Below are 27,161 nucleotides of genomic sequence, written 5' to 3' on the forward strand. Positions count from 1 at the left end.
GAGAGAGCATTTTTTTATTGGGTATATTTTCAAGGCAGTGGCAGATGCAGAAACAGCAATAATCAGTTTTAAGAAAAATGCTTATTTGTGAAAGTTCAAGCATGTAAAATCCAACCATGACATAACAAAAGGTTTACGCTATGTGCAGTGTCTCAAATATTGATACACACAATGTGATTGTGGTTTAGATACATATGATTGCAAGCAGGTACAGTGTTGTTTTTTTAATAAGGTATAAAAACACACAATCTGAAATTAATCAAAAGGTATGTCAGAAATCTTGAAAAGATTTGTTCGTGATATCTGTAAAGAATAAATGGACGATCAGTATGGTAATATAGGTCAGTCAGTCTTCCTCGTTCCAAATTTCTAGAGTCCACTGATAAAATCACAGAGCATACATACCTTAAGAACGAGAGAGGAAAGTTACAATCAACATCATACCAGTGATGCCAAACAAACTTCCTGTTCATCCCCATCTCAAAGCCAGCAAACACTGAAAAGCCACATAATGTAAACTATAAATAGCTGCATAATGTGAACAAAACAAAACCTAATAACAACATAAATAAAGGGGAGAAAGTGAAAGAAATATACCGTATTTACTCGAATCCAAGCCGCACTTTTTTCCGGTTTTTGCAATCCAAAAAACCGCCTGCGGCTTAGAATCGAGTGCAAAGCAAGCGGAAGTTCTGAAAAATGTTGGTAGGTGCCGCCACAACTAACTTCTGCCGTCGAATATATGTCCCATAGAGGTGGGCCAAACGGTTATTCTGGAGTAACCGTTATCACAGTTCCAGTTATTCTTTGATAACCGTTATCGTTAACTGTTATTAATAACTGCCAAGTTATTTTTCGCTAGCGAATACCGATAACTCCGACAGTTAAATAACGACGTAGTTGGAATCCATCAGTTTAGTTATCAGTATAACTGCGAGTAGTGTGAAATAGCAGGAATGTCGTATGAATCGTGTCATAACCTCAGCTTATTAACTCCGGGTACATTTTAGTTGATGTTAGAACGATTATTAGTGTTTCAGATTATATGTTTGTAGGTTATCGGTCGCTATTAGAAATATTATCTTCGCAGCTGCGACAGAAAGTACGCGGAACTACGCCAAAGCACTGTTTAAGTAAAATGTTAACAACGTGCGTTTTTAAGTATGAAGTAATATGTAAACTGAGTACTGTAGGTTAAATTCGAAGCTTAATTTCTTGTGCTGCTCACATAATAGAATAAAGTGTACAGCCTTGTAATACAACAAAAAATATACGTAATGTGACAGATTCGTTTACTCCTGTGCTGTAAAAGCTAGTCCTATTGGGGAAAGTGTGAGTACGCTAATCCAAGTTTTATGTCAGATTTGCAAACTGCTCGATTTCTCCAGCGACAGCATGTTTATAACATATGAAGACATGCAGATCGAAAAGGTTGACAGTGTTACATTTCTGGGACTACAACTCGATAATAAATTCAGTTGGGAAGGGCATACCACATTTTTTCATTCTATTATTTCATAAGGGAACATATTCTGTGGTAACTCATCAAACGTAGCAAAAGTTTTTCGCGTGTAAAAGCGTGTAATAAAAATCGTTTGTGGTATCAAATCAAGAACATCATGTAGGAACCTGTTCAAGGAACTTTGTATTCTAACCACTGCTTCCTAGTATATTTATTCCTTAATGAAATTTGTTACAAGTATTTCCAACCAATAGCTTAATACATAATATCAGTACCAGAAATGGGAACAGCAATCTACATAAAGACCTAAAATTACTTACCTTGGTCCAAAAGGGGTCCAATATCCATGAACATGCATTTTCAATAAGCTGCCAGCAAGTCAGCAACCATTAAAAACTTGGTTTCAGATAAGGCACGGTTTACAGTGTGTTTGAATGACTATTTGATACATAAGTGTCTGATTCCACCCATCATCAATATGCCGGAAATGTCTATTTTAAGTGTGTCTATGACGTCACTACATACACATGGCAACAAACACGAAGATACAGATAAATAATACAATAACATTTCCCACCAAAAATACAATCAAACCAATGGGACAACTGTGGGAAGTTGGGGGTTTTAGGGTGAGGACAAGCTAGTAAAAAAAACACACCATGATCCCAAAACACAAAATGAAGAACAAAAAGAAAAAAAATACAGCATTCTGCTACACCAACAAAAATCTGCAGGAATCGGACACTTCCCTTGAACAATATAGGTCAACTATAGGTGACCATACCAAAACACCAATACCCACAACTAAAAGTACGAAAATTGGAATCAAACATTTCCCTTGACCTACATAGGTCAACCTCAGATGACGATACTAAAACATCAACACACACAATTATGAAAATGGGAATCGGTCATTATCCAGTGACCTATATAGGTCCACCACAGCTACTGATGCCAAAAAACCAACACCTACAACTGCGAAAAATAAAACCACAATCCCAAAAGTCCACAAATCAATCATCCCTACATAAATTAAATCACATTCAATACTTCATAAATACACAAAACATCACAGCTAGAAAAAAAAAAAAATTAATTACCACCAGCAAATTCCAGCACTGCAACCTAGATCGACAGCCCCCCCCCCCCACACACACACACAAACCAACTCATAAACACCGTGCCGTAATGACATTCACACACCACAACACCTTTACGTCGAAGCAGACGGGTGGAATCAGACGCTTCCAGTGACCCCTCCTTCTACTCTGTAGATGAATATCGTAACAGAGACTGATAGACCAGCTTAGGTAAAAATTCTGCTATATTTCAGTTTTGACAGCACTTGGTTGCAACAGTCAAGATCGGGTATTCTGTGTACCATAAATTTATTAAAAGTACGTAACTGTGTTTTATTCTGTCAGTGTACCAATTCTGTAAATATTAGCAGTCACTGTGATATATTCACGTATTTTGACAATCTCCTGACAAATGATGAGGATAATAATTATTATATTCCACTGTATTATGTTATACTTTCTGACATGTTATTTGTCATTCGTGATGGCCAGCGGCTATTCCCGTAGCAGTACGAAAATATTTGTTCGCTCCAGTTACTATCCTCTCTGGAAATATCACCTGGAACTACGACCTTTAACTGGAGTCACCGAGTCAGGAACGTCTAGACACACAGTTATTCCGTTACCAGCTTCCAGGTTATCTGTGGTGGTAGCCCGATAACTACCAGAGAACTAGAACTACGAGCCAATAACGATAACTGCCAGAGGAGAATACCGGCTCTGACAGTTATTTCCATAGTCGCTAGAATTCCTTAGTAACTTTCCTTGTACTACACGTCCAAGCTAAATTAACACGTAAGGCGGTGGCTTAAGGGAACGACCGTACTTGTTAATGCCTGTACTGCAGCTCCTATCAGCCACGACTCGGACATTAACTTCATTTAATTGTTTATGCTAAAAGTAACGAAGGCCCACGAAATAGTACACAGTTCTTATCAACAGATGGCGCGCAGTCTCACAGTTATTCCCATGGTCTATAGAACGCCTCCAAATGCGCAGTACGATCTTCGGTCAACAGATGGCGCGAGGCACTGTTGACACTAAACAGTTATTGAAATAACTGCCAGAATCAGAGGAACGGTTATCGCAGTAACCGTTACTTCTCAGTAACCGGTTATTTCTATCAGTTACGTTATTTTTTGCCACCTCTAATGTCCCACTACACAGGCATGCTTTGTAGGCACAAAGATAAATACTGGCGCCAAAACCTCTGCGTCAGTAAATAAATTTAAAAAAAAGGTGGAAGACGAGCTTTTTTTCTCCACCCCGAGTTTCAACCACTGCATTTTCATACGTTATCCAACGAAGTAAATACGAATTCCATATTGTTCATCTTCGAATGTAGCAGAATTTCAATATACTACGAAAATCCGACTGGCAAGATTGTTTGGGATGTCTGTCAATATGGCCAACTTTACGTTCTGAATTTTTTCCTGACTCTGAGAAGAGATGGTTGCTATTAGGAACCTGATGAAACGTGAATCACATGCAGTATTCTCTTCACCATAAGAATAATGCGAATATATACATTTTGCCATGTATTCTTTCGTGTTTGCTGCTATCTCATTTAAATCCTGTCTGACAAACTACGAAACTAGAGCGACACAACAGTAAACGCGGAAGAATATACGTATCGTGTCATGTTTATATTCGCATTATTCTTATGCCTAATAGTGATACAGTCAGAAATTAAGCACGGCAACTGACTAGATATTTAAATCTAAGATGACTCTAATTTCTGTGCAGAATTCGATGTACTAAAGAAGCGGCCGCAAAGATTTTCAAACTGAGAAAAATTTTCGCCTAACTCTCGTTCAGCACATGTTCTATCATACGCAGTCTATTATTTGGTTCTTGTTGATCATTATCAAAGAAAGCAGCAGTGTAAGTAACAACAAATAGCAGTCTCTTGCCATTGTTTCGCTAATGAGACGATTCCTCTCTCCTCTCTCTCTCTCTCTCTCCTTTTTTTTTTTTTTTTTTTTTTTTTTTTTTTTTTTTTTTTTTTTTATGCGGCGATAGCGCGCACAAAAGCAAGCCATGCCGCGAGCGGCGACAGGCCGTAAACATGCACTATCAGAATGCGACAAACAATGCATGACACAGTACAGTAATGCATTTTCAGCTTAGAGTGACGTAAACACGTATAACAAAGAAAACGTCACTTATCAGATCAAAGCAAAATAAGCAATCGATTCAAACCAGACGAAGCATGTGGAAAAGGAAGTGTACCCGTATAAATACGGACGGAGCGCCTGACGCATAGCAACCGCTACCTGGTAAAGCTTAACTGTTAAGCTTACGACTCGAACCAAACTACTGTAGCTGTATCGTCATTCAATCGACCTAAATTGTGTCTCATATTACAATGGACCGACTTTGTTTCGATTTGGAGGTGAGGCCTAAAACTTTTCTCTCCCCTTGAATTTCGAGTCTCAAATTTCTGGTGCGGCTTAGATTCCGGAATTTTGTTTTTCTTTTATTTCGAATCTCATTTTTCAGGTGCGGCTTAGATTCGAGTAAATACGGTAGTTACTATCTGACGGCCGTGGAAAAGGGTTAGCTGGAATTACGTCTAACGCACACACTCAGTTTATAATAACAGGCATTACTAAACTTGGAGCTCTTCTCTCTGGAGTACTTTAACGCTGCAAAAAATTATTATAGAGAAGTTTTAAATGTGTGATAATTGATTGAGTAAATGATGTTTATAGAAATGAAAGCTTCCTAGCAATAAGAACTCTGTGGGAAGTGCGAGAGAAAATTCTCCGCAGGAATACTTTTCTAGTAAACATTTCTCACTGGTACGACCTAATAGAAAGCTCATCGAAACCAGCAAATAAATGTAGTGAATCAAAAACTAAGGGAAGTATATAAGAGTTTTAAGCGTGTTAAATTTATTGAAGCAGACAGTTAACTGAGGAAAGACTTCACAAGACATGGGTTAGATAGGAATTCTAAGAGGAAGAGAGAACTTTACAGGCAGATCTTAAATGCTCTTGCCATCACCAAAGCAGAGAAATATGTGACAATTTCATTGCCCAGAAATATCAACACTTGGGCCATCTAAATTGGCATCTTGCGCAGCATATTCGGTGAAAGGTTTCATTACAGAAGTACAAAATCTGTTCGTACCAGTATCAGAACAACTATTAGCAACTGATTTGACAACACACTTAAATACAGTGTCGTGTGCCAGTGACACACAGGACTCTTAATACACTACATAGTCAGAATTATAGGAATCTCCAGCAGCAACCACAAGAGTAGTGAAACTAAGAAGTAATAAAACTCCTACACTCCAGGGGAACATTTGGTACCCTTTACTGCAAAAAAAGAGGGTGTAGCAGAGACTCAGAAGCCCAAGCCATCAATATGCGTGCTGTCTAAAAATTCTAAAGCAGGTGCAAATTTAAACAAGTCCAAATCACTAGCAATTGTCTACCAGAATTTAACAGCACTTAACTATAAAATAAACCAATTAGTAATGATATATGTTGTGTCTGTTCTTTCGGACATGACCTGGATGACATATAATTATGGTGAGGATGGCCAGTGATCACTTTAGTGTGGATGCATACTATGCTCGAACTCTTACGGGAATCAGTGGAATGCCGTGAGTAAAGAGAATAATGGACAAGAGCACTACATAAGTAGTTTGTCGATAAATTGAAAATTTGGGTCTGACGGGAGGCGTGTGAGGGTAGTCTGTGCAGTTTTGATGACCATTGTGTGCAGGTGACACAGCGGTCAGTGCATATCTCTCGTAAACAGGGGACGCAGGTATGGATCCCAGTCCAGCACAAATTTTTTAATTTCCCAATTGATTTAAACCAATGCCCACTGGCAGCTAATGTCATTAATTCCTTTTTGTATTGGTTCATAGTGGCTGCAGGATGAAAATTGTGTATGTTCTTCCTGACATATCAGAGAGAACAGACACCACATATATAATTGAGGCATGGACGACCAATGATCACTTCAGTTCTGATGCACACCACACTCGAACTCTTACAGATATCTGTGAAATGCCGCAAATAATGAGGATAATTGGTAAGGAGCACTGCATCAGTAATTTGTGGATAAGTTGAGAATTTGGGTCTGGTCTGACAGAAAGCATGCAAAGGTAGTCAGTGCAGTTGCAATGACCACTGTGTCTGGATAGTGCTGTGGTCAGCACATCTGCCTAGTAAGCAGGGGACCCGTGTTAGAATCTCGGAGTGGCATAGATTTTCAGCTTTCCCCGTGGATTTAACTCAATGCCCACTGGCAGCTAATATCATTAATTCCTTTATTTGTTCATTATTAATGTACATTATATTGAATTTGAAAAGCAAATATTACATTTCACTGAACACTATGTCACTAGAATGAGATTTTCACTCTGCAGCGGAGTGTGCGCTGATATGAAACTTCCTGACAGATTAAAACTGTGTGCCCGACCGAGACGCGAACTCGGGACCTTTGCCTTTCGCGGGCAAGTGCTCTACCATCTGAGCTACCGAAGCACGACTCGCGCCCGGTCTCACAGCTTTACTTCTGTCAGTATTTCGTCTTCTACCTTCCAAACTTTACAGAAGCTCTCCTGCAAAGGTCCCGAGTTTGAGTCTCAGTCGGGCACACAGTTTTAATCTGCCAGGAAGTTTCACTATGTCACTAGTTGTGCATTGACAGGTTCAGTGTAGCATCTCATTATTATAGACCAACCATGGAGAAAGGTGGAGTAGTGATTTATGCTAGAAATAATGTTGTATATAAAGTCCCAATTTTTGTACTGAACAGAATTTTGTGTATGGCATGAAACTGACAGCAATTAGTACGTCAGTTGTCAAATTACCAGTGTACAAAGCACGTGTAGGGAATCTTTCTCAGAGTAATGCAGTCTTTTTCAAAATTGTACAAAAAATGTTTGTTATATTAGGTGATTGTAATGTAAATTTCTTGGCTGAAAGTAGTAACATAGTAGAAGTAGAGCAGTTGATGAACTTCTACAATTGAGTGCAAGTAGTAGATTTTCCCACTAGAGTAATTGGCCATTCTATTACCTTAACTGATAATGCTTTTGTTGATACATCTATGTGATTACTCTGCTATTCATAATAAAGTGCTAGGCACAGAAACCTGATTGTCAGTCCAGTATTAAATGGGCTGTCAGACCACTAATCTGTAATTCTTGTTGTCCCTAGTTCAATCTTAAGATAAAACCAAAACCTGTCTGGATGACAATGAGATTACTAAATAAAGAAACAGTGGAGATATACAGACAGAAACTATAGCTAGTTTACTAATTTGAAGTATATAATGTTGCAGATGTTAACTTAAAATTTAATGGATTTATCAATCAGGCTACAAGTCTTTTCGAGGAAGTGTTACCAAAGGAAAGAATTAGAGAAACCCAGTGTTAACACTACATATAAGCTATGGAGTACTCAGGGCATGAAAATTCCATGTAAAACAAAAAGAGAATGGTGTACATCAGCTAGAATGTCTAACAATTCTGAAATGATGAGCCAGTGTAAGGTGTACTCTAAGGTGGTACAAAAATTCAGAAGTATGTGCTTAAAAAAGGAAACTCATAACTCTGATAACAAAATTAGAACCATTTGGAAATATGTGAAAAATGAGACAGGGAATAGTTCAGCTGCCAAAGAAATGATTGTTCTAAGAAATGGATGCAATAAAGTGGATGGTCATGAAATGGTGGCTAATATTTTCAGCAATCACTTCTTAATACACTCCTGGAAATGGAAAAAAGAACACATTGACAACGGTGTGTCAGACCCACCATACTTGCTCCGGACACTGCGAGAGGGCTGTACAAGCAATGATCACACGCACGGCACAGCGGACACACCAGGAACCGCGGTGTTGGCCGTCGAATGGCGCTAGCTGCGCACCATTTGTGCACCGCCGCCGTCAGTGTCAGCCAGTTTGCCGTGGCATACGGAGCTCCATCGCAGTCTTTAACACTGGTAGCATGCCGCGACAGCGTGGACGTGAACCGTATGTGCAGTTGACGGACTTTGAGCGAGGGCGTATAGTGGGCATGCGGGAGGCCGGGTGGACGTACCGCCGAATTGCTCAACACGTGGGGCATGAGGTCTCCACAGTACATCGATGTTGTCGCCAGTGGTCGGCGGAAGGTGCACGTGCCCGTCGACCTGGGACCGGACCGCAGCGACGCACGGATGCACGCCAAGACCGTAGGATCGTACGCAGTGCCGTAGGGGACCGCACCGCCACTTCCCAGCAAATTAGGGACACTGTTGCTCCTGGGGTATCGGCGAGGACCATTCGCAACCGTCTCCATGAAGCTGGGCTACGGTCCCGCACACCGTTAGGCCGTCTTCCGCTCACGCCCCAACATCGTGCAGCCCGCCTCCTGTGGTGTCGCGACAGGCGTGAATGGAGGGACGAATGGAGACGTGTCGTCTTCAGCAATGAGAGTCGCTTCTGCCTTGGTGCCAATGATGGTCGTATGCGTGTTTGGCGCCGTGCAGGTGAGCGCCACAATCAGGACTGCATACGACCGAGGCACACAGGGTCAACACCCGGCATCATGGTGTGGGGAGCGATCTCCTACACTGGCCGTACACCACTGGTGATCGTCGAGGGGACACTGAATAGTGCACGGTACATCCAAACCGTCGTCGAACCCATCGTTCTACCATTCCTAGACCGGCAAGGGAACTTGCTGTTCCAACAGGACAATGCACGTCCGCATGTATCCCGTGCCACCCAACGTGCTCTAGAAGGTGTAAGTCAACTACCCTGGCCAGCAAGATCTCCGGATCTGTCCCCCATTGAGCATGTTTGGGACTGGATGAAGCGTCGTCTCACGCGGTCTGCACGTCCAGCACGAACGCTGGTCCAACTGAGGCGCCAGGTGGAAATGGCATGGCAAGCCGTTCCACAGGACTACATCCAGCATCTCTACGATCGTCTCCATGGGAGAACAGCAGCCTGCATTGCTGCGAAAGGTGGATATACACTGTACTAATGCCGACATTTTGCATGCTCTGTTGCCTGTGTCTATGTGCCTGTGGTTCTGTCAGTGTGATCATGTGATGTATCTGACCCCAGGAATGTGTCAATAAAGTTTCCCCTTCCTGGGACAATGAATTCACGGTGTTCTTATTTCAATTTCCAGGAGTGTAGTTACAAATCCAGTTCTATAAATAAACCTACAGAATTCTTACTAACTAACAAAATAGATGGTATGCATGTTCGCAAAACAACAGTGAAAGAAATAAAATAATTCTGTCTTTAAAAAAAGTAAAACTTTTTCTGAAATTGATAACATTTCCAGTAAATCATTGAAATATTGCTGTATCGAAATAAAGTCCTATGCTATATTTGAATATGTGCTTGAAGGAGGAATTATGTGGCCAATTTATAAAAAGAGAGGTAAAACAGATGCTACAAACTATCAACCAATTTCATTACTCTCATAAGGGCACCATCAGACCTATTAATCATAGATTTTGATGAGTCATAGATATGTTGTACAGGGGCCAGTCCTGGGTACCTAGGTAGCAGCTTTTCATGTGACGGTCCCAAGTTTCCGAGAAAATGGATGCACAAGTTTTATGCATGCCAGGTGTACCCATGTTAGCAATGTTTCTGCCTAGTGAGATTAGGGGACTGGCTACAGTTCATGGCCAATATGATGGTGGTGTGGGCACAAATCCTCCTCATGTACTTATTTCAGTTCCAACACAAAGAGTATCATTTAATAGTATGTATCGTGCAAAATTATTCAAAAATAGACATTTTCGCCGGAGTAACTTCATTAATGAATCAGTCGTTACAGTAAATTCTTGTCAACTGTGTATTCTGTTTCGTTACAGAGTAGATTAAATAATCACCTTACTCGCTACTACGAGCTATTATAGAACTGAATTGTGGGTAGTATTCATCATAGTAGCAGCTGCATCACAAATTCATAGAGCACGATGCACATTAACAAAACGTATTGGAAAACATAGTTTATTTAAATTCAAAAGGGTTGTTCTTTCATGAGTCATTTTCAATGCAAATCACACATATTTGCTCATTCCTGATGTAGCAAGTGTGCTAAATCAATGCAGACTTAAAGAATGTATGTTTATGGAATTTCCTCTTGCAGCAATTTCTCTATTACTTTTTAGCAGCTCGAGGCATTTTGAATTTTTTCATGAAAATTTTAACTTGCCTGTAAAAAGAAGAAACATCACAGGGTTGGCAAAGTGTAGTATATTCGGATGGGATAATTTTTTAACAATTTTGCCTCATTATACTGTTAAATGATGTTCTATGGAATAGATCCAAAAAAATACATGGGTAATATTTGAACCCATATCATCAATGAAGTAGCCTCAAATCTTAGCCTCTGCACTATGCTTGCCACATTGAAACATGATTAACATTACAGATATACTTGCAAGCATAAAAATGCTACATGGTTTTTCCCAGAAACTAGGGGTTGTCACAAGAGGAGCCACTAGCCAGGTACCTTCAAAAGGTCCCTCTGCATCATACTTAAAGACTCATCAAAATCTGTGATTAGCAGTTGTGATGGCCCCCCTGTTAGTTTTTTCTGAGGTACTGGAAAAATTTATACACTGCAGAGTGGCTGCCCGTCTTAGTAAGTACAGAGTGGGGCAGATAAAAGTAGCCTGGAGAACAGAGTTCCGAGGTAGAAAGAAACACGTGGGCCCCGATCGTCAAATTGCTGAAGGCAGATCGAAGCTGGATTGCTGGAATTATTGCAGTTTTATCAGGAATATTCTGCAGCAGTATTTGGGTTCTTGAAGACTATAAGGATTGTTATGATACTCCTTAGAATTGAGGGTTCCCCACACAAAGTAATCGCACCCTGACAGATCAGGTGACTTGAGCGGCTAGCTAGGGCCATGACCAGACTGACATCTGCTAACAACTCTGCCAGACGGGAAGATTGTGTAAATGTGCTCCAAGGTTCGGCCAGCTGTATGGACAGTTTCTCCATCCTGTTGGAAGTAACTGAGTCTTTTCCTCTTCCGGTAATGCTGCCACAAATTAACGTGCAATTTTATCCACTCGTCCACGCCACTTTTATTTGCCTCACCCAGTAAAACGTTCTCAGCAATTGCCAGTTTGGTTTCCAAAAAGGGATATCAACAAATGATGCAATACATGAATTTGTTGGCAATGTTTTGGAATCCATAAATGACAATAGGACATGGGTTGGAATATTTTATGACCTGTCAAAAGCTTTTGATAGTGTTAGCCACCATATTTTCCTGATTAGAGCCAAAACCTTGGGAATGAGTGGAGCTGTAGTCAAGTGGCTTGAATCTTAAGAAGGTAATCATGGAAGGAATGCAGAATGCCAATGTATCTTCAGACTGGGTCTCCATTGCTATTGTTGTCCTTCAAGACTCAGTATTAGGTCCACTGCTTTTTCTAATATTTATGAATGATTTGCTAATCTACACAGAACATGGAGGTCATCATTTGCTGGAGACACCACTAACTATAACAGTGAATAATACTTCAGGAAATATATTAAATGACATAAAGAACAATACTTTCGCAGATGTGGTAAAGAGTCCTCCCAAGTTTTTCACTCTGCATATGGACAGCAAACTGAAGTGGCACTACAATATTCAAGACCTGTGCAAAAGATTAATTGCAGCAACACTTGCCTTAAGAATTATATCTAGCCATAGGGGGATGATCCCAATAAAAAAAGCATACTTTTGGTTATTTTCATCTACTTATAGCATATGGTACAATATACTGGGAGAATCAACAATTAGGTAAAAAAGAGAAAGTGTTTTGTGCACAAAAGCAAGCTCTAAGAATTATGTTTGGAGTCCATCCTAGGCACTCGTGCAGATATCTGTTAGAAATCTTAAAATCTTTGCGACAACTGTGCACAATATATATTTTCCCTGGCATGCTTTGTTACTGAAAACAGCAGCTTACTCAAAACTAATAGCTCATTCCATAATTATAACACCCAGAGGAAACTTGATACCCACTATGATCTAAAAAGAAGAGTATGGGGATTCTATACAGTGACTCTAAAGATTTGTAATGCTCTCCGATCACAAATTAAAGATCTGGTTAGAAACATTCCCAAATTTAAATAAAGATATTTTCCTTTGTTCGAGTTCAAAGAAAAACTAAAGCAGTTCCTTCTAGATGGATATTGTTATAATATAGATGAATTTCTTACTCACATGGCATAATATCACTCCTAGTCTGTGTGCAGTATAACTTATTATCAAATTTATATACATCTGTATATTCCTAATGAATAATGTATGCTAGCTCATGTGTACTCAAAAATTTCAGTTACTCATGTATTATTTATATCTTTCATATCATGTAATTATGTGCTAAACAGTAATTTGCAAAACTTAACTCTTTCTGTATCCTGTGTGATGTTTACATGTGGATCTGCAGAACTCTAAATAAATAAATAGTTATTTCCTTGCTTTGAGCTTCATCACAGATAACATTATATCTGAAACTTCCTGGCAGATTAAAACTGTGTGCCCGACCGAGACTCGAACTCGGGACCTTTGCCTTTCGCGGGCAAGTGCTCTACCAACTGAGCTACCGAAGCACGACTCACGCCCGGTACTCACAGCTTTACTTCTGCCAGTACCTCGTCTCCTACCTTCCAAACTTTACAGAAGCTCTCCTCACAAATATTCAAGCTTTCACAACCCAAGGTTGCTTCATCAGGAAAGAGGGAAAGAGAGGGCAAGACGAAAGGATGTGGATTTTAAGGTAGAGGGTAAGGAGTCATTCCAATCCCGGGAGCGGAAAGACTTACCTGAGGGGGAAAAAAGGACAGGTATAACTCGCACGCACACACATATCCATCCGCACATATACAGACACAGACAGACATATGTAAATGCATAGAGGTTTGGCAGAGATGTCAGTTGAGGCGGAAGTACAAATGCAAAAATGTTGTCGAATGACAGATGAGGTACGAGGGGCGGCAACTTGAAATTAGCAGAGGTTGAGGCCTGGTGGGTAACAGGAAGAGAGAATATATTGAAGGGCAAGTTCCCATCTCCAGAGTTCTGATAGGTTGGTGTTAGTGGGAAGTATCCAGATAACTCGGACGGTGTAACACTGTGTCAAGATGTGCTGGCCGTGCACCCAGGCATGCTTAGCCACAGGGTGATTCTCATTACCAACAAACACTGTCTGCCTGTGTCCGTTCATGCGAATGGACAGTTTGTTGCTGGTCATTCCCACATAGAAGGCTTCACAGTGTAGGCATGTCTGTTGGTAAATCACGTGGGTGCTTTCACACGTGGCTCTGCCTTTGATTGTGTACACCTTCCGGGTTACAGGACTGGAGTAGGTGGTGGTGGGAGGGTGCATGGGACAGGTTTTACACCGGGGGCGGTTACAAGGGTAGGAGCCAGAGGGCAGGGAAGGTGGTATGGGGATTTCATAGGGATGAATCAAGAGGTTACGAAGGTTAGGTGGATGGCGGAAAGACACTCTTGGTGGAGTGGGGAGGATTTCATGAAGGGTGGATCTCATTTCAGGGCAGGATTTGAGGAAGTCGTATCCCTGCTGGAGAGCCACATTCAGAGACTGATCCAGTCCCGGAAAGTATCCTGTCACAAGTGGGGCACTTTTGGGGTTCTTCTGTGGGAGGTTCTGGGTTTGAGGGGATGAGGAAGTGGCTCTAGCTATTTGCTTCTGTACCAGGTCGGGACGGGATGCGAAAGCTGTTTTCAGGTTATTGGTGTAATGGTTCAGGGATTCAGGACTGGAGCAGATTCGTTTGCCACGAAGACCTAAGCTGTAGGGAAGGGACCGTTTGACCCACTAACAAGCAACAGTACCTTCATTATGACAGCTGCCACCCATTCCATATCAAACATTGGTAAGTTAGAGCAACTTTGTTATTTTCAATATTAATTCACAAGCACGTACTTCCTTGTGCTGGTCACTGAAAGATCTACGTTTCCCAATGTTTTGGACCTGTCTGTCTTAATAATGTGACAACTCCTTCATTTCCCATATTAGTTCTACATGAGTAAAATGCTAGAGTGTAATCTTTTATATTTAGCTTCTTTAACCCTGTGGTCATGTGCATAGAATGTCTGTCTTCCCAGGGCTCTATAAATTTTGTAAACAGACAAGAAGCTCCCCTACCTTATTACTCAGCCCCTGATATTGTGATGAAATTAGATAACCTTACTTTTTTGTGTGGCTCTTGTGTTATTTCATGCTCTTTCATAATAGGATGCCTGAATGCTGATGCTAACATAAAAAAGGGACCTCTTTGACACCAGTAACCACAGGCATCTTGTGATGATGGTCCTGTTCATTTGCTGCTGTAAGATGGTCAGCCAATTTATATTTCTCTCTCTTATTCAGATGTAGTAGGCTGTGCCTAGTATATACCCATCTCCCAGTTGTAGCAACAGGATTGCACTCTCGTGTGATTTTATTTCAGTCAGCAGCAGCCTGCTCAACTCAGTGTTCATATGGCTCACAGCTGTATTAACCTAGGACTGATCATGACACTGCAACCCTCCGCAGAACTCTCACTTGGGTGTGTAACTGCTACTTCTGTTTCATCTAGGTCAACCCTAATGCTGTAATTTCTGTCTTTAGTCAGACTGTTCCCTGCTTCATCTACTGTGATAACCTCACCATCCTTGTCGAAATCTATACAAATATTCCCGATGTTCTCTGTGTCCTGGCTAAGGCTAGCACTTGGCATAACAATACTTGTGACGTGTTCTGTGTTCCTGATTTGCCCTGTACCACCAGCCCCCTCCCCCCCTCCGAAGACTTGTGATTCTTTCGTGAATTTGTGTGTGGCGCACACGGACCCCTGAGCTATTGCAGCCCATTCTTTCTTCCCAGGCTGCATTTACGTCACTGTGCCCCTCGCTCCCCATCATCCCTCTTTCCCCGCTGCCCTCTCCTTCACCTCTCTTGATGTTCCGATTTATGTCAACCTGACTATCTATCTAGTTCCCTGTATTCCTTGCAATTTTGTTCCTTTTGCCTATTCTCTTTCATCCTTTTGGACATTTTGGTGCCCCCTTGCAGTTTTGACCTCTACTTCTAAATTTTCTCTCTTTTAGCATGAGCCATAGTGTCTATGGCATGGATTCCTCTCTTCCCCCCCCCCCTTTTCCCCCCTCCCTTCCCCACCATAGCCTCCCTTTGTCTCACTAGGTCACCAGTGCATGTAGCCAGTCGGTGTGTTGGGCTGTTATGTACACATATGGCTGTGTGCCCTAATGACACAGTGATCACAGTACTGATACCTGGGCTGTTCCCTCCTTATGTATGCCAAGGAGTGGTTGCTTGTCACCCTGCAGCATTGGAACTCTCGGCAATGGCCGCCATGCCAAACAGCCATTGTTGTGGCGGGTGGTGCCCATGGGGAGCACTCCTGATTTGAGTGGATGGTATCAGGGTGGATGCTTGGCACATGAACCATATCAAGCTGCAGAAACTTGGCCATTCTCAAATAACCCTCTCTGCAAGTGGTAGCAGATGACTGAATGCTCCTTCGTACGACCGTACAGCCTTCCCTTCTATGGCTACACGCTGGGAGAAGGGGCAGGCTCGCTGTCTTGGGGTGAAACACTTTTACCACCACCTGGTCTGTACTAGGATGGATGGGGACACATTTACTGCCACAAAGCCATTGTTTTTTTGTGGAGAATGTAGAGGGCAAGTTTCGCAAAGTGTAGTGTCCCAGTAAGATACGATCAGGCTCTCTGTTGATCAAAGCTGCTTCTGCCATCCAATCTGCAGTCCTTCGTGCTTGTGATTGCCTTGGTGTTGCCCTGGTATCTTATTACCACTCACAAGTTTCTTAATATGGCCCAGAGAGTAATTTGTCATAGGGACCTCATCCTGTAAACTGACGAACTCTTGGCTAATCTGGAGTTACCCAATGTTGGTGCCTTTATTCTGGTTTCCGAGAGGGATACCCTCCCAGAAAAAGTGAAGAGTGTGTGTTACTGACACAACCTGAAGCCATGTGTCCTGCCACCCATGAGGCGCTTTCTATGCTTGCGTTTTGGGCATATGTCTTTCCACTGTATGGCATATGCCCTATGTGATGACTGTAGCCATGCACCCCATGAGGGAAGCCCCTGTGTTCTGCCACCTGTGTGTCAACTGTCGTGACTGCTACTCTCCTTGCTCGCTAGAAGAGAGAGAAAAGAAAATCCAATAGTACAAATTACTAGATAGACAGTCTTACACTGAGGGCTCGCCAAAAATATTACTACCTCCACCCAGTGTCGATTTCTTCTGCTTTTGCCTCTGTTACATCCCTTTTCCCTCCTACCTCTTCCTTAATGCAATCTTGTCCCCCTCTCAGAAGCCTGCTCTCCCTCTGTGCCCTGTCCTTCTCAGCAGCCAAAAGAGAAGTGTTGGTGATGAGCACTGACTTCCCTTCAACTTTTTTATGTTTACACTTGGACTCTTGCCACACGATAACCCAGTGGAATTGCAGTGGATATTACTGTCTCCTACCGGAAATGCAACAGCTTGTTTCCTTTATTCTGCAGTCTGTCTTGTTCTTCAAGAAACGTGCTTCCGCTATGACCACTCTCCAGCATTTCGTGGTTATCGAGCTTTCTGTCAGAACCATACCGCACTTCGTTTCACACCGATGTCATCAGTGGTTGTCTCCCCCTCGCAGCAAACTGGAATCAATAGCAGTAAAAGTGCGAACAATTCCAGCAAGTACTGTATGAAATGTCTACCTCTCTCCAGGTGGACAACTTCCTTACGTTGATTGGCCTACTTAATAAAGCAACTCCTGACTCTTACCTCCTCCTCAGGGACTTCAATGCACACCACCCTCTGTGGGGGAATGCCACTTCAATGGATAGGGTCTTCAAATTGACCAACTTGTTACAGACCTTGATATGTGCCTCCTCATTGAAGGTTCCCCACCCCCTTCAGTGCTGCTCATGGCACCTTTTCTGCTGTCGAACTTGTGATCTCTTCCCCTACTCTCATGACTTCCCTACATTGGTCACACCATGAAGATATTTGTGGCAGTGACCACTTTCCGGTGATTGTATCATTCCCCTGCCACCTCCAGGCAGACAGGCCCCCACGGTGGGTATTACGCAGAGCCAATTGGCATTTATATACGTGTGCAGTGCACTTCAACGCCTATCTCTCGAACTGCATTGATGCAGTCATGCAAGATGCTTCTGCCACTCTTCTTCATGCTACTGGTACTGCTATCCACAGGTTCCCCTCATCATTGATTGGTCCTGTAATGGACCAAGGATGTAGCAATCGCTATACAGGACAACTGACGGACACTGCAATGATTTAAACGATACCCTTAACAGACCAAACTTATCGCTTTTAAGCTTCTTCGTGCTAAGGCTCGCTACCTTATTAAGCAGAGTAAAAAGGAAAGCTGGGAGCACTGTGTTTCCTCACTGGGGCTGTATTCATTTTCATTGCAGGTTTGGTGTAAGCTCCCTAGTGATCTGGGCCGCCAGCGACACTCTTTTTGTCCAAGGTCTTATCCTACTGCTTGCTGTGTGTACTGATCCATCAGTCCTTTCAGAATAATTTGTGACACTCTTTGCAACAACATGCAGATGGTGGTTAGATTTCAGTTATGTTGGTTACTCATATCTCAGGGCCTTTTGTCCCTGTATCAGTGTGGCTTCCAGGAAGGACAATCACCAGCTGACAATTTACTCAGATTGGAAACGGCAATCTGACTGGCTTTTACTAACTTCTGGCAAGTTTCCATAGTCTTCTTTGACCTATGTAAGGCATACAACATTGCTTGGTGTTGTCACATTTTAGTTACTCTCCATGACTGGGACTCTTGCAGTCCCCTTCTGATTTTTATCCACCTGTTTTTATCCTTCTGGCTCTTCCGGGTTCAAGTTGGCAGTTCACTCAGCATCCCTCGGATCCAGGAGGATGGTATCCCACAGGGTTCTATGTTAAGTGTCTCTCTCTCTTCCTCATTGCCACCAACAGGTTTGTAACCTCTGTTGGGCCTCTGGCTACCGTGGCGTTGTATGTCTCTGAGTTTTACATCTGGTGTAGCTCCCAGTCGGTAGCATCTACTGAATGCTAACTCCAAGGCACCACCCAACAGGCCTTTGCGTGGGCCCTCTCCCATGATTTCCTGTTCTATCCCTTCAAAACGTGGATTATGCATTTTCGCCGTCAACTCACTGAATACCCCAACCCAGAACTTTATTTAGGCAGCCAGCAACTAGATATTGTAGCACGGTCCCATTTCTTGAGCCTTATTTTTGACGAAAAGCTGATATGGCTGCCCCATATTCGCCACCTGAAGACTACCTGCATGCGGAAGCTTAATGCTCTCCGCCGCCTGGCCCACATATCTAGGGGTGCAGACTGTGCTACTCTTTTCCATTTCTACTGCACTCTTGGTTTGTCCATGATAGATTTCTGCTGTCAGGATCATGGCGGCTTGGTGGCTCCTTCCACTCTGAAACTACTTGACCCTGTTCATTATATCAGTTGCATCTGGCTGTCAGTGTCTCTTATGCTAGTCCCATCAACAGTCTTCTCGCAGAAGAGGGTATTTCTCCCTTCACCCTGTCAGGATCTCCATTTCCACTCACTGGAATGTGCCCTGTATGTTTACTCCCACATCCCCCCTTCGGATGATGCCTCTACCGTGGATTAAGACCGACCTATTTCAAGTTCCTAAGGTCTCTGTCGTCCCTTTGATATTCTGGCGTCTTGTACATTCCATCCATGAAGAATTTCAGGATATTACCATCTTCTAGACTGATGGTTCTAAAATGATAAAGTTGGATATGCTTTTATGTCTCTTACTGGCATGGAATGTCATTTATTGCGTGGATCATGTAGCGTGTTCACAGCAGAGCTGCTGGTCATTAAAAGGCCCCTCTATTTTGTTACTCAGGCCTCACTCCACAGTGTTTTAATATGTGCCAACTCAATAAGCAGCTTGTAGGCTATAGACTGATTCTACTCTTGTCACCCTTTAGCCACTGCTATCCTCTCTGCCTTTGGCTATGCCGCCTGCTCAGTTGTCTTTCTCTCAGTCTCAAGTCATGTGAGCATCCCTGGGAATGAACTGGCTGCCCGTTTGGCTAGAGAGCCAGGTACTTACCCCTCCATTCCTTTTCATGATTCCAGGTGCAGATATGGAGATACACATCAATTGTCTCTTTGCCCAAAAGTGGAATTACATCTGGTGCACTACCGCTCTCAGTAATCCTTCGCCTCCTCTCAGGAGTCCCTGTCTTGTGTCGTCTACGTGTTGGTCATACAGGCTCGCCCATTTTTTTTCTCTTGCGAAACAAGCCATCCCCACAATGTGGCTGTGTAGCCAAACTGACGGTATCCCATATATTGGTGGAATGTCTCCTTTTCGTGCTTCTTACTGAGTATAGTCTTCCGAATTCCTTGTCTTTATAGTCACAGATGGCTGAACTGGTCCTCAGTTGCCTACATGAGAGTAGTTTTTAGTCTCAGATAGAATGTTTTGCTTTACTCCTAGAACAGGGGTAGGGTGAATCTGGTTGGGACCTCTCTCTGTATTTTCTAGGTCTGGGGACCCATGACCACTTCCCTGTGCAAAGACTACTCTCTCATCCCTCTGTTTTCCAATTTTTATGTTTGCCCTTCCCTTTTATGCCTTCTGCGTGTGTTTTAACTTCCTCGCTTTAAAGGTTGACCCCTCTGACGGGAACCACCCACTCTTAGCAGACCCTCTACTTATGCAAGTAACTTTGGAATCACGGTGCTGATGGCCCTGCCATTTAGGCCCATAACCCCCTCAATCAGTCAATCAATCAATCCTGTACCATCTGGTCTACATGTCACCCATGGATACTACCGAGCAGCAAGACCCTTTCTACTTTTCTTTTTTGGTAGTCACTGCACTAAGTTTCTTTGCTAGAAGTCTGCTGCCCCCATATAACCTATAGTGGGATGTGGCTCTTCTCTTCTTTCTTCAAGTAATAAGTCAAACTTAGTAGATAATATAAACTCAAATGTAGATGAAGTTGTAGTGCTGTTCCCATTTCGCCTATTGCTTGGTACCTTTATCCAGTTCCCACAATCTTTTTTCTCCTTCAACATATGTTGTTCAAATTTCGCAGATTCTAATTCAGCCTGAAGGGCACAAATCTTTGTCTCCAGTTCGGCTATTCTCCTGCCTTTTTTGCAGTGTTTACAATTCCAGGGGAGAGCCTTGTTGAGTTCCCTATTCAATTCTCCTCTGCATTTGCACGACTGGAATTCCAGCCCACAGTCTACACATATCACTTCCTGTGTGACTATCGTATCGTGTTTGACTATCCCATGGTAACATTCACACCTATCATGCATTGTAGCACAAAGTAAATGGTTAAAAATAGACTTTCAACACTTACCAAAAGTTACATTATGCAAATTTTCATAATTTATGAGCCACAAAGATTGGACTACAAATAAGTGAGTAGAGTGCATTTTATAATGTAAAAAGTTAATTATTTCCACTTAAAACAAGAGTTCAGTACTCAGTTAACTGTTAATGACTTGTTCACAAAAAATATAATTTTTTCATTACTTGTGAAGAATGCTTTAGCTGCCTTTGTGAAGAGATGTATTTTAGTGATCTCTCTCATTTCCTTGGGCAGTTTAATTACCTGACAGAAAATGCTGTGTGTGTGTGTGTATATGTGTGTGTGTGTGTGTGTGTGTGTGTGTGTGTGTGTGTGTGTGTAGGTCCAAACTGTCTCTTGTTCAGTGATTGTGTGTACAGCTATTAGTGGAATACTTAGTAAGAAAGATATGCACTACAGATTGGAAAAATTGGTAGATGTATTCACATGCTACAGTAAGGATCCTCATTTTTTTAAAATTGTTCTTACAAAGAGGCCAACTGCTACTTTAAGTTATTATTCTTGTGGCCCTTTTCTGCAATTTCAAAATTGTGCTCGTGTTATGTGCCTCCAATCTCAAGAAGAGAACCCAAATCTAAGAATTGAAAGTATATGTCACCACAAGATAAATGTTGTTATGAACTGCGTGCAGTGCCAGAGAAATAGTTGTCTACAAAATTTGTTAATTCATAAGGATTTTGTATTATCTTACCTGATCTTTGATTTGTGTGTTGTTACATTTGTTTCTGCCTTTTCCAGTTTCTTGTTTTATTACATCCCACACTACTTTGCTTTTATATATTGAATATTATTTTGACACCTCTACTCCATGCCAGTGTTCACCAACTATAGTAATAAAATCATACAAGTTTCTTAATAAGCCACATCCAGGTGTTTTCTGTGGATGATATATATGGAGAACATGTTGCAACTGTTAAGCACCCTGTGCTTTCTGTCCAGGATTCTCTGAAACAAACTTAACTACAAACAAGTAACAACTCGCGCACGAAGTAACATAGGCACATTAGAAATAACTCATTTACTTCAAAGTAAGAATAGAGCGCATTCAATTATACTTACGTTTCTGCTTAGAAGGCATGATTTTTTTATGTATGACCCTTTGCTGCATCATAAACTTCACTACTTGCAACACCTCCCATGAATTACCGTTAGGATATACACACTCCATCATCATAAGTCTTTCATGGAAAGAGTGTTTGTAACATTGAACAAAGATTTCAGAGGATTACTTGACATACATTTATTGGGTCCTTGAGATAGCTGGGCTAATGGGTGTTGGTTTCTGGTTGCCAAAGATGTAATTATGTTAATTTACCTGGTTCAGGCCTGGATTACAGTTAGAGAACCCAACCGCTTTTCCCCAGACGTCCCAGTTGTGGTCGTAACAGTGATTCTGTGTGTGTGGGGATGAATCAGTATTTGGGAAAAAGAGAAAAACACATTTATTATTATTATTATTATTATTATTATTATTTGGCAGTAAATTGACTGATCAAATAAAGTTTGAAGTTCCTCCTGTAAGTTCCATTTTCTAGTTTCTAGAACCTGTCTAATTGTATAGTGATTTAACATGTGAAAAACTGTCATTTACTTGAATTTTAACAGGTGCACTGATTATGGCAGAAGCTGTCAGATCCACCATACCAACGAAACTGGAATGGGGCTCTAAAACAGCTTTTGAAGTGTCAGATGATAAAGTCTTCAGTAATGACCACACAGTTAGTCGATATTTGGCTAGATCAGCACCTTCACATGCATTATATGGCACTACCATCCTGGAGCGAACAGAGGTATGTGTTTGAATAGTTTTCCATATTTTAATACTTTCTTGTGTTATTAAAAACTAAATTTGTAAAAGTTGCTTTAATTCACAAATTTATTGTGTGTTTTATTTCCTGGTTTGTAGTTTTTTGTGTATAATACTTCTTGAATGAGGGTAGAAAGAATTTCATGCTCTTCTACTGCATTATGTGTGTAAATCACAGACAGAAAATTTAAATTAAAAAATTATGATCTTCTTAATTGTTAAATGTATTAGAGAAAGATAATCTGCTATTGATGGTGCTATTAAGACGTAATCCAGAACATGTGCAAGAATCCAGTAATATTCTGTTGAAGTGTTCCGGCTCTGGTTATGGGTTGTAACTGGACCAAAAACTTACTGTCTGTCACCTTGACATTGTTGATGAGCACTTTCACCTTATTGAAGATTTATCGCCACCTTCTCATATTTTCTTGATGCAGTGTACCTGATATGCAGTGCCATTAATTCTGTGTGGCAGATCGTCTCCAACTGCAGAGGGTCAAGGGCTTTAAGAGAGTTCACATCTACACCAACCCACTGTGAAATGACGTATCTGTCCTGTTAAAGAACTCTTCTGTATATGACTGTTTTCATATTTAACATTTACAATGTTGGGTGATAAATGTCTTATTACTCAGTACAACAGACTCTAAAGTGAATCTCAGACCAGCAGATAAAAGAATGACATTTCTCTCCAGCTTCTGTCAACTGTTTCTGCTGTATTTACACTGTCAGCAGAGGTGCTTGCTCTGTGCCTTCCAAACTACTGCCAAGCCAAGTCATCAAAGTATAAACGCCACCTTGACAGCATTGCACCTTGCCAATATCCTGTGCTCATACTTCTGGCATTGTCTTTGCACAAACCAAAATTGACATGCACGCATTGGAAATTCTCAATATACTAATTATCTAAACATTTTCAGTCTCTCAGAAACATCTTTCATTGGTCTAAGAGTTTAACAGTGGGACATTCTACTCTGAAGAATTTCAGGGTACGCTACAGATTCCCCCACTTGGACAAAAAATATCGCAAAACTTAACTTACAGAGCTAATTACAATCCCTCTATAATCTACAGATGTCATTAAATGCCTGTTGTTATTTAACTTAAGGTCTCAGTTGTCTAAACTTCATTGTCTTCCTTTATTGTACAAATAAAAATAGTGTCTGTATTTATTGTACAAGCTACTACAACTTCATTGTATTTGTTTTTGTATTAGATAGTGATATCATCCAATTCTGTTTTCTTATATCTTTGAAAATTCTTGCTGCTTTCTTAAGATTATTTGTTCAGCTTGATAGTTGGTAATTATCTACTACTGTGGGTGATTATACAGCTGTCAAATCCTCTATAACAACACAGTGTTCTCAAATTTATTGATGTAGAAAAGGAACAATTTTTTGGCTATTTTCAAGGATACTTCATTAGTGTGACTGTTAGTCACACAACAGCTTCCCACCTTTGCAAGAACTCACTTACACCTTACCCTTTGTGCCGATACTGTATACATACTTTAACATCTTTGGGATATGGGTGTACCTCTACTTACCTCTTCACATAAAAGGAATGGCACAAGTCATTCCTTCCATAGATTCAAGTGACCAAGGATTAGCCCACTCCTTCTCATGGTCTGTGTGTCCATTTTCTCTCCCATACCTACAAACAATTGTCCACCCCATCTTTTTTAAAAAACAACTTGGATGCACAAGTTATCTCTCTCACATTTATAACTTTCCATTATGAAATTTCTCCATATTTACATCCTGCTTACTTTAAACAAATCCATTAGCGCTTGCGTATCAGAGTTAACACTTACGCTGTCTATTGTTGCATTGGCCAAACTGTTTGCGTGCCATGGTACCCTATCCCATGTTTGTGTGCTTGTTACTATGTCACTTTCCACTTTCTGTGGTATAGATGACACCCTTTCTTGCCCCCACCCCCCTCCTGTTTAATTGCCCCCCCCCTCCCCCGTCTCTCTCTCTCTCTCTCTCTCTCTCTCTCTCAATGTTCAGTTTATGCTCTTTCGCAGAATCAGCAATTACATTTAACACTCATCTTTCTCCTAGAGCAGATGAAAACAAATGAACACCTGAAGACCTAATAGCATTCATTCTTTAAGTTATGTAAATAGGTAGACTTTTGCATCTTTTTCTTTTACGAATCGGTAAATAATATTCTTCTCAGTTAGGTAGTTACAATAACAGAACTTATGAACCTCAATAATTAAATTACAAGAAAGTTCAGGCGTGTATTATGTGAGCAACACTATATCTACAAAGCTTTTAGTGCACTCAACAGGAGGTCATCTACCCACCACCAGGGCTTGGACTGTAAATAAATCGTAAATGCCACCTTGCAGATGTCCTGTACTCATGCTTTTCGTATCCTCTCTGCACAAACCAAGAGTGAAGCATGGACAGTGAAAATTCTTTTGATAATTAATACCTAAACAGCATTTTTCTACTCTAATGAAAATCTTTCTTCGGTCTAAGAGTATAATAGTGGAATGTGCTACTCTGAAAAATTTTGTGTTGCACTACTCTGTGCGAGAGAAAGCACAAAAACACATTTTGCAAGAGGCAGAAAAGTAACTACAAACCTAAATTCTGTATATGGGGAGCAGGGGCACTTCTGTATGTACATGTGTGTGTGTGTGTGTGTGTGTGTGTGTGTGTGTGTGTGTGTGTAAATGGGTATGATTCTGAGGATCAACAGTTTCTATCAAATTACGCACAAATAAAAGTAACACAAATATTAATTTTGTGAACCAGATGACCCTACATTCAGAAAAGGAAGTACTGCATTGTTCAATCTATTGTTTGTTCAGCACTCCAGGTGACTGAGGCTGGAACAGCACAGAACAGAAAGAAAATAAATAATCTGAAAAATAAGATTCTTCATTTGTGTGGCCATATTGTCCATAGTAGCTTTACAATTCTTGATTGTATTTCTTCCTGTTATTGCAACTAAAAAAATGTGTGATGTTTTTTCACCAGGCACAGTTCACGTTATTGAGGTAAAGCATCATCAATGATGGTGATTTTTGCCTGATTTCTCGCTTACATCAGGCAATGCTGTCTGCTAGCACATCCTTGATGTTTTTCTGCGTTAGACACTGATTATTTTGGTCTAATTTTTAGTTGTTCTGTAGCACTATGCATTTCTTATGTTTTCCAACACAGCGCACTTTTACGCGCACTACAGTGGTGTGCGTAAAAGTGTACTATGAAAAATATAAATGAATAGCGCTGCAGAACAACTAAAAATTAGACCAAAATTATCAGTGTTTAATGTAGAAAAACATCGATGTGCTAGCAGATGGCATTTCCCAATGTAAGTGAGAAATCAAGCGAAAATCACCACCACTGGTGCTGGTTTACAAAAGAATGTGTGTGTGTGTGTGTGTGTGTGTGTGTGTGTGTGTGTGTGTGTGTGTGTGTGGTGTGCTCGCGCTCGCTTTTCAGCGTAACTGAAATGACTGGAGCCCTCAGCAGTTCACCGTTTGCTGGATACGGGCTTTGTGAACCCGATGTTTCTGAGCTGGGGACAGGTTAGTGCCACCAGCCTGCTGTCACCGTAAGCCGTGGGCATACTTCAGCTACCAACGTGCAGTGTGGCGGTGGAACAGTGTGTGTGTGTGTGTGTGTGTGTGTGTGTGTGTGTGTGTGTGTGTGGTGTGCTCGCGCTCGCTTTTCAGCGTAACTGAAATGACTGGAGCCCTCAGCAGTTCACCGTTTGCTGGATACAGGCTTTGTGAACCCGATGTTTCTGAGCTGGGGACAGGTTAGTGCCACCAGCCTGCTGTCACCGTAAGCCGTGGGCATACTTCAGCTACCAACGTGCAGTGTGGCGGTGGAACAGTGTGTGTGTGTGTGTGTGTGTGTGTGTGTGTGTGTGTGTGTCACAGGGAATGGGGATCTTGGCTTGATCCCCTTGATTGCAAGGATGGCAAAAACCTCTATAAAAAGACCTTAAATCTCAAGGTGTGCTGCGTGCTGATTAGATGCGTGACTGTTGAGGTGGAACCGCCGTTAACAGACAACCTCTGAGGAACCTACTACATCTCAGTTGTCTAAGGTTTACTCAGGTACATAGGGCTCAGTCTGAGTGGACACTTTTTTCCCTAGCTGCATGTGGTACCAAAATGGATTCTTTGAAATTTTTCCTTCCTTCTCCCTGCAGAAAGGTTGGGCCACTGTAAGGTTCCAACAACCAACTCTTTAACAATAGGGCTTGGCCAAGTCAGTCCTGATTCAGTCAATAGTAACAGAATGGATGCTGTTTCTCAGAATGTGTTTATTATAGTTAAAAGAAAAGAGGACAGTTTTGACAAAGTTTCTCCATTGTATGTACAGAAAGATTTAGAGGGCATTGCTGTATCCTTAGAATCTGTTAAG

The 27,161-nt window shown here is 41.5% G+C and overlaps 2 protein-coding genes across 4 annotated transcripts in view; one reads left to right on the forward strand and one right to left on the reverse strand.

The window, feature by feature from the left end:
- LOC126471412 (calponin homology domain-containing protein DDB_G0272472) overlaps positions 1-1,825 on the reverse strand; it is a 162,988-nt gene extending 161,163 nt beyond the window's left edge. For 2 of the 3 annotated variants that reach the window (XM_050099567.1, XM_050099549.1), the window contains exons 1-2: positions 1,783-1,825; positions 406-496 (exon numbers count right to left, since the gene is read on the reverse strand). In XM_050099567.1, coding sequence (XP_049955524.1) covers positions 406-496; positions 1,783-1,816 — 125 coding nt within the window. In that variant the 5' untranslated portion in view covers positions 1,817-1,825. Of the gene's footprint in view, positions 1-405; positions 497-597; positions 729-1,782 lie in introns of those variants that run through there. The other variant, XM_050099558.1, reaches the window with a different exon arrangement.
- LOC126471404 (bifunctional glutamate/proline--tRNA ligase) overlaps positions 1-27,161 on the forward strand; it is a 252,116-nt gene that overhangs the window by 23,981 nt on the left and 200,974 nt on the right. Inside the window, exon 2 of the mRNA XM_050099536.1 lies at positions 22,563-22,747. Coding sequence (XP_049955493.1) covers positions 22,563-22,747 — 185 coding nt within the window. The remainder of the gene's footprint in view (positions 1-22,562; positions 22,748-27,161) is intronic.

The sequence above is a fragment of the Schistocerca serialis genome, chromosome 1 (genome assembly GCF_023864345.2).
Source record: "Schistocerca serialis cubense isolate TAMUIC-IGC-003099 chromosome 1, iqSchSeri2.2, whole genome shotgun sequence".
Taxonomy (NCBI): Eukaryota; Metazoa; Arthropoda; class Insecta; order Orthoptera; family Acrididae; genus Schistocerca; species Schistocerca serialis.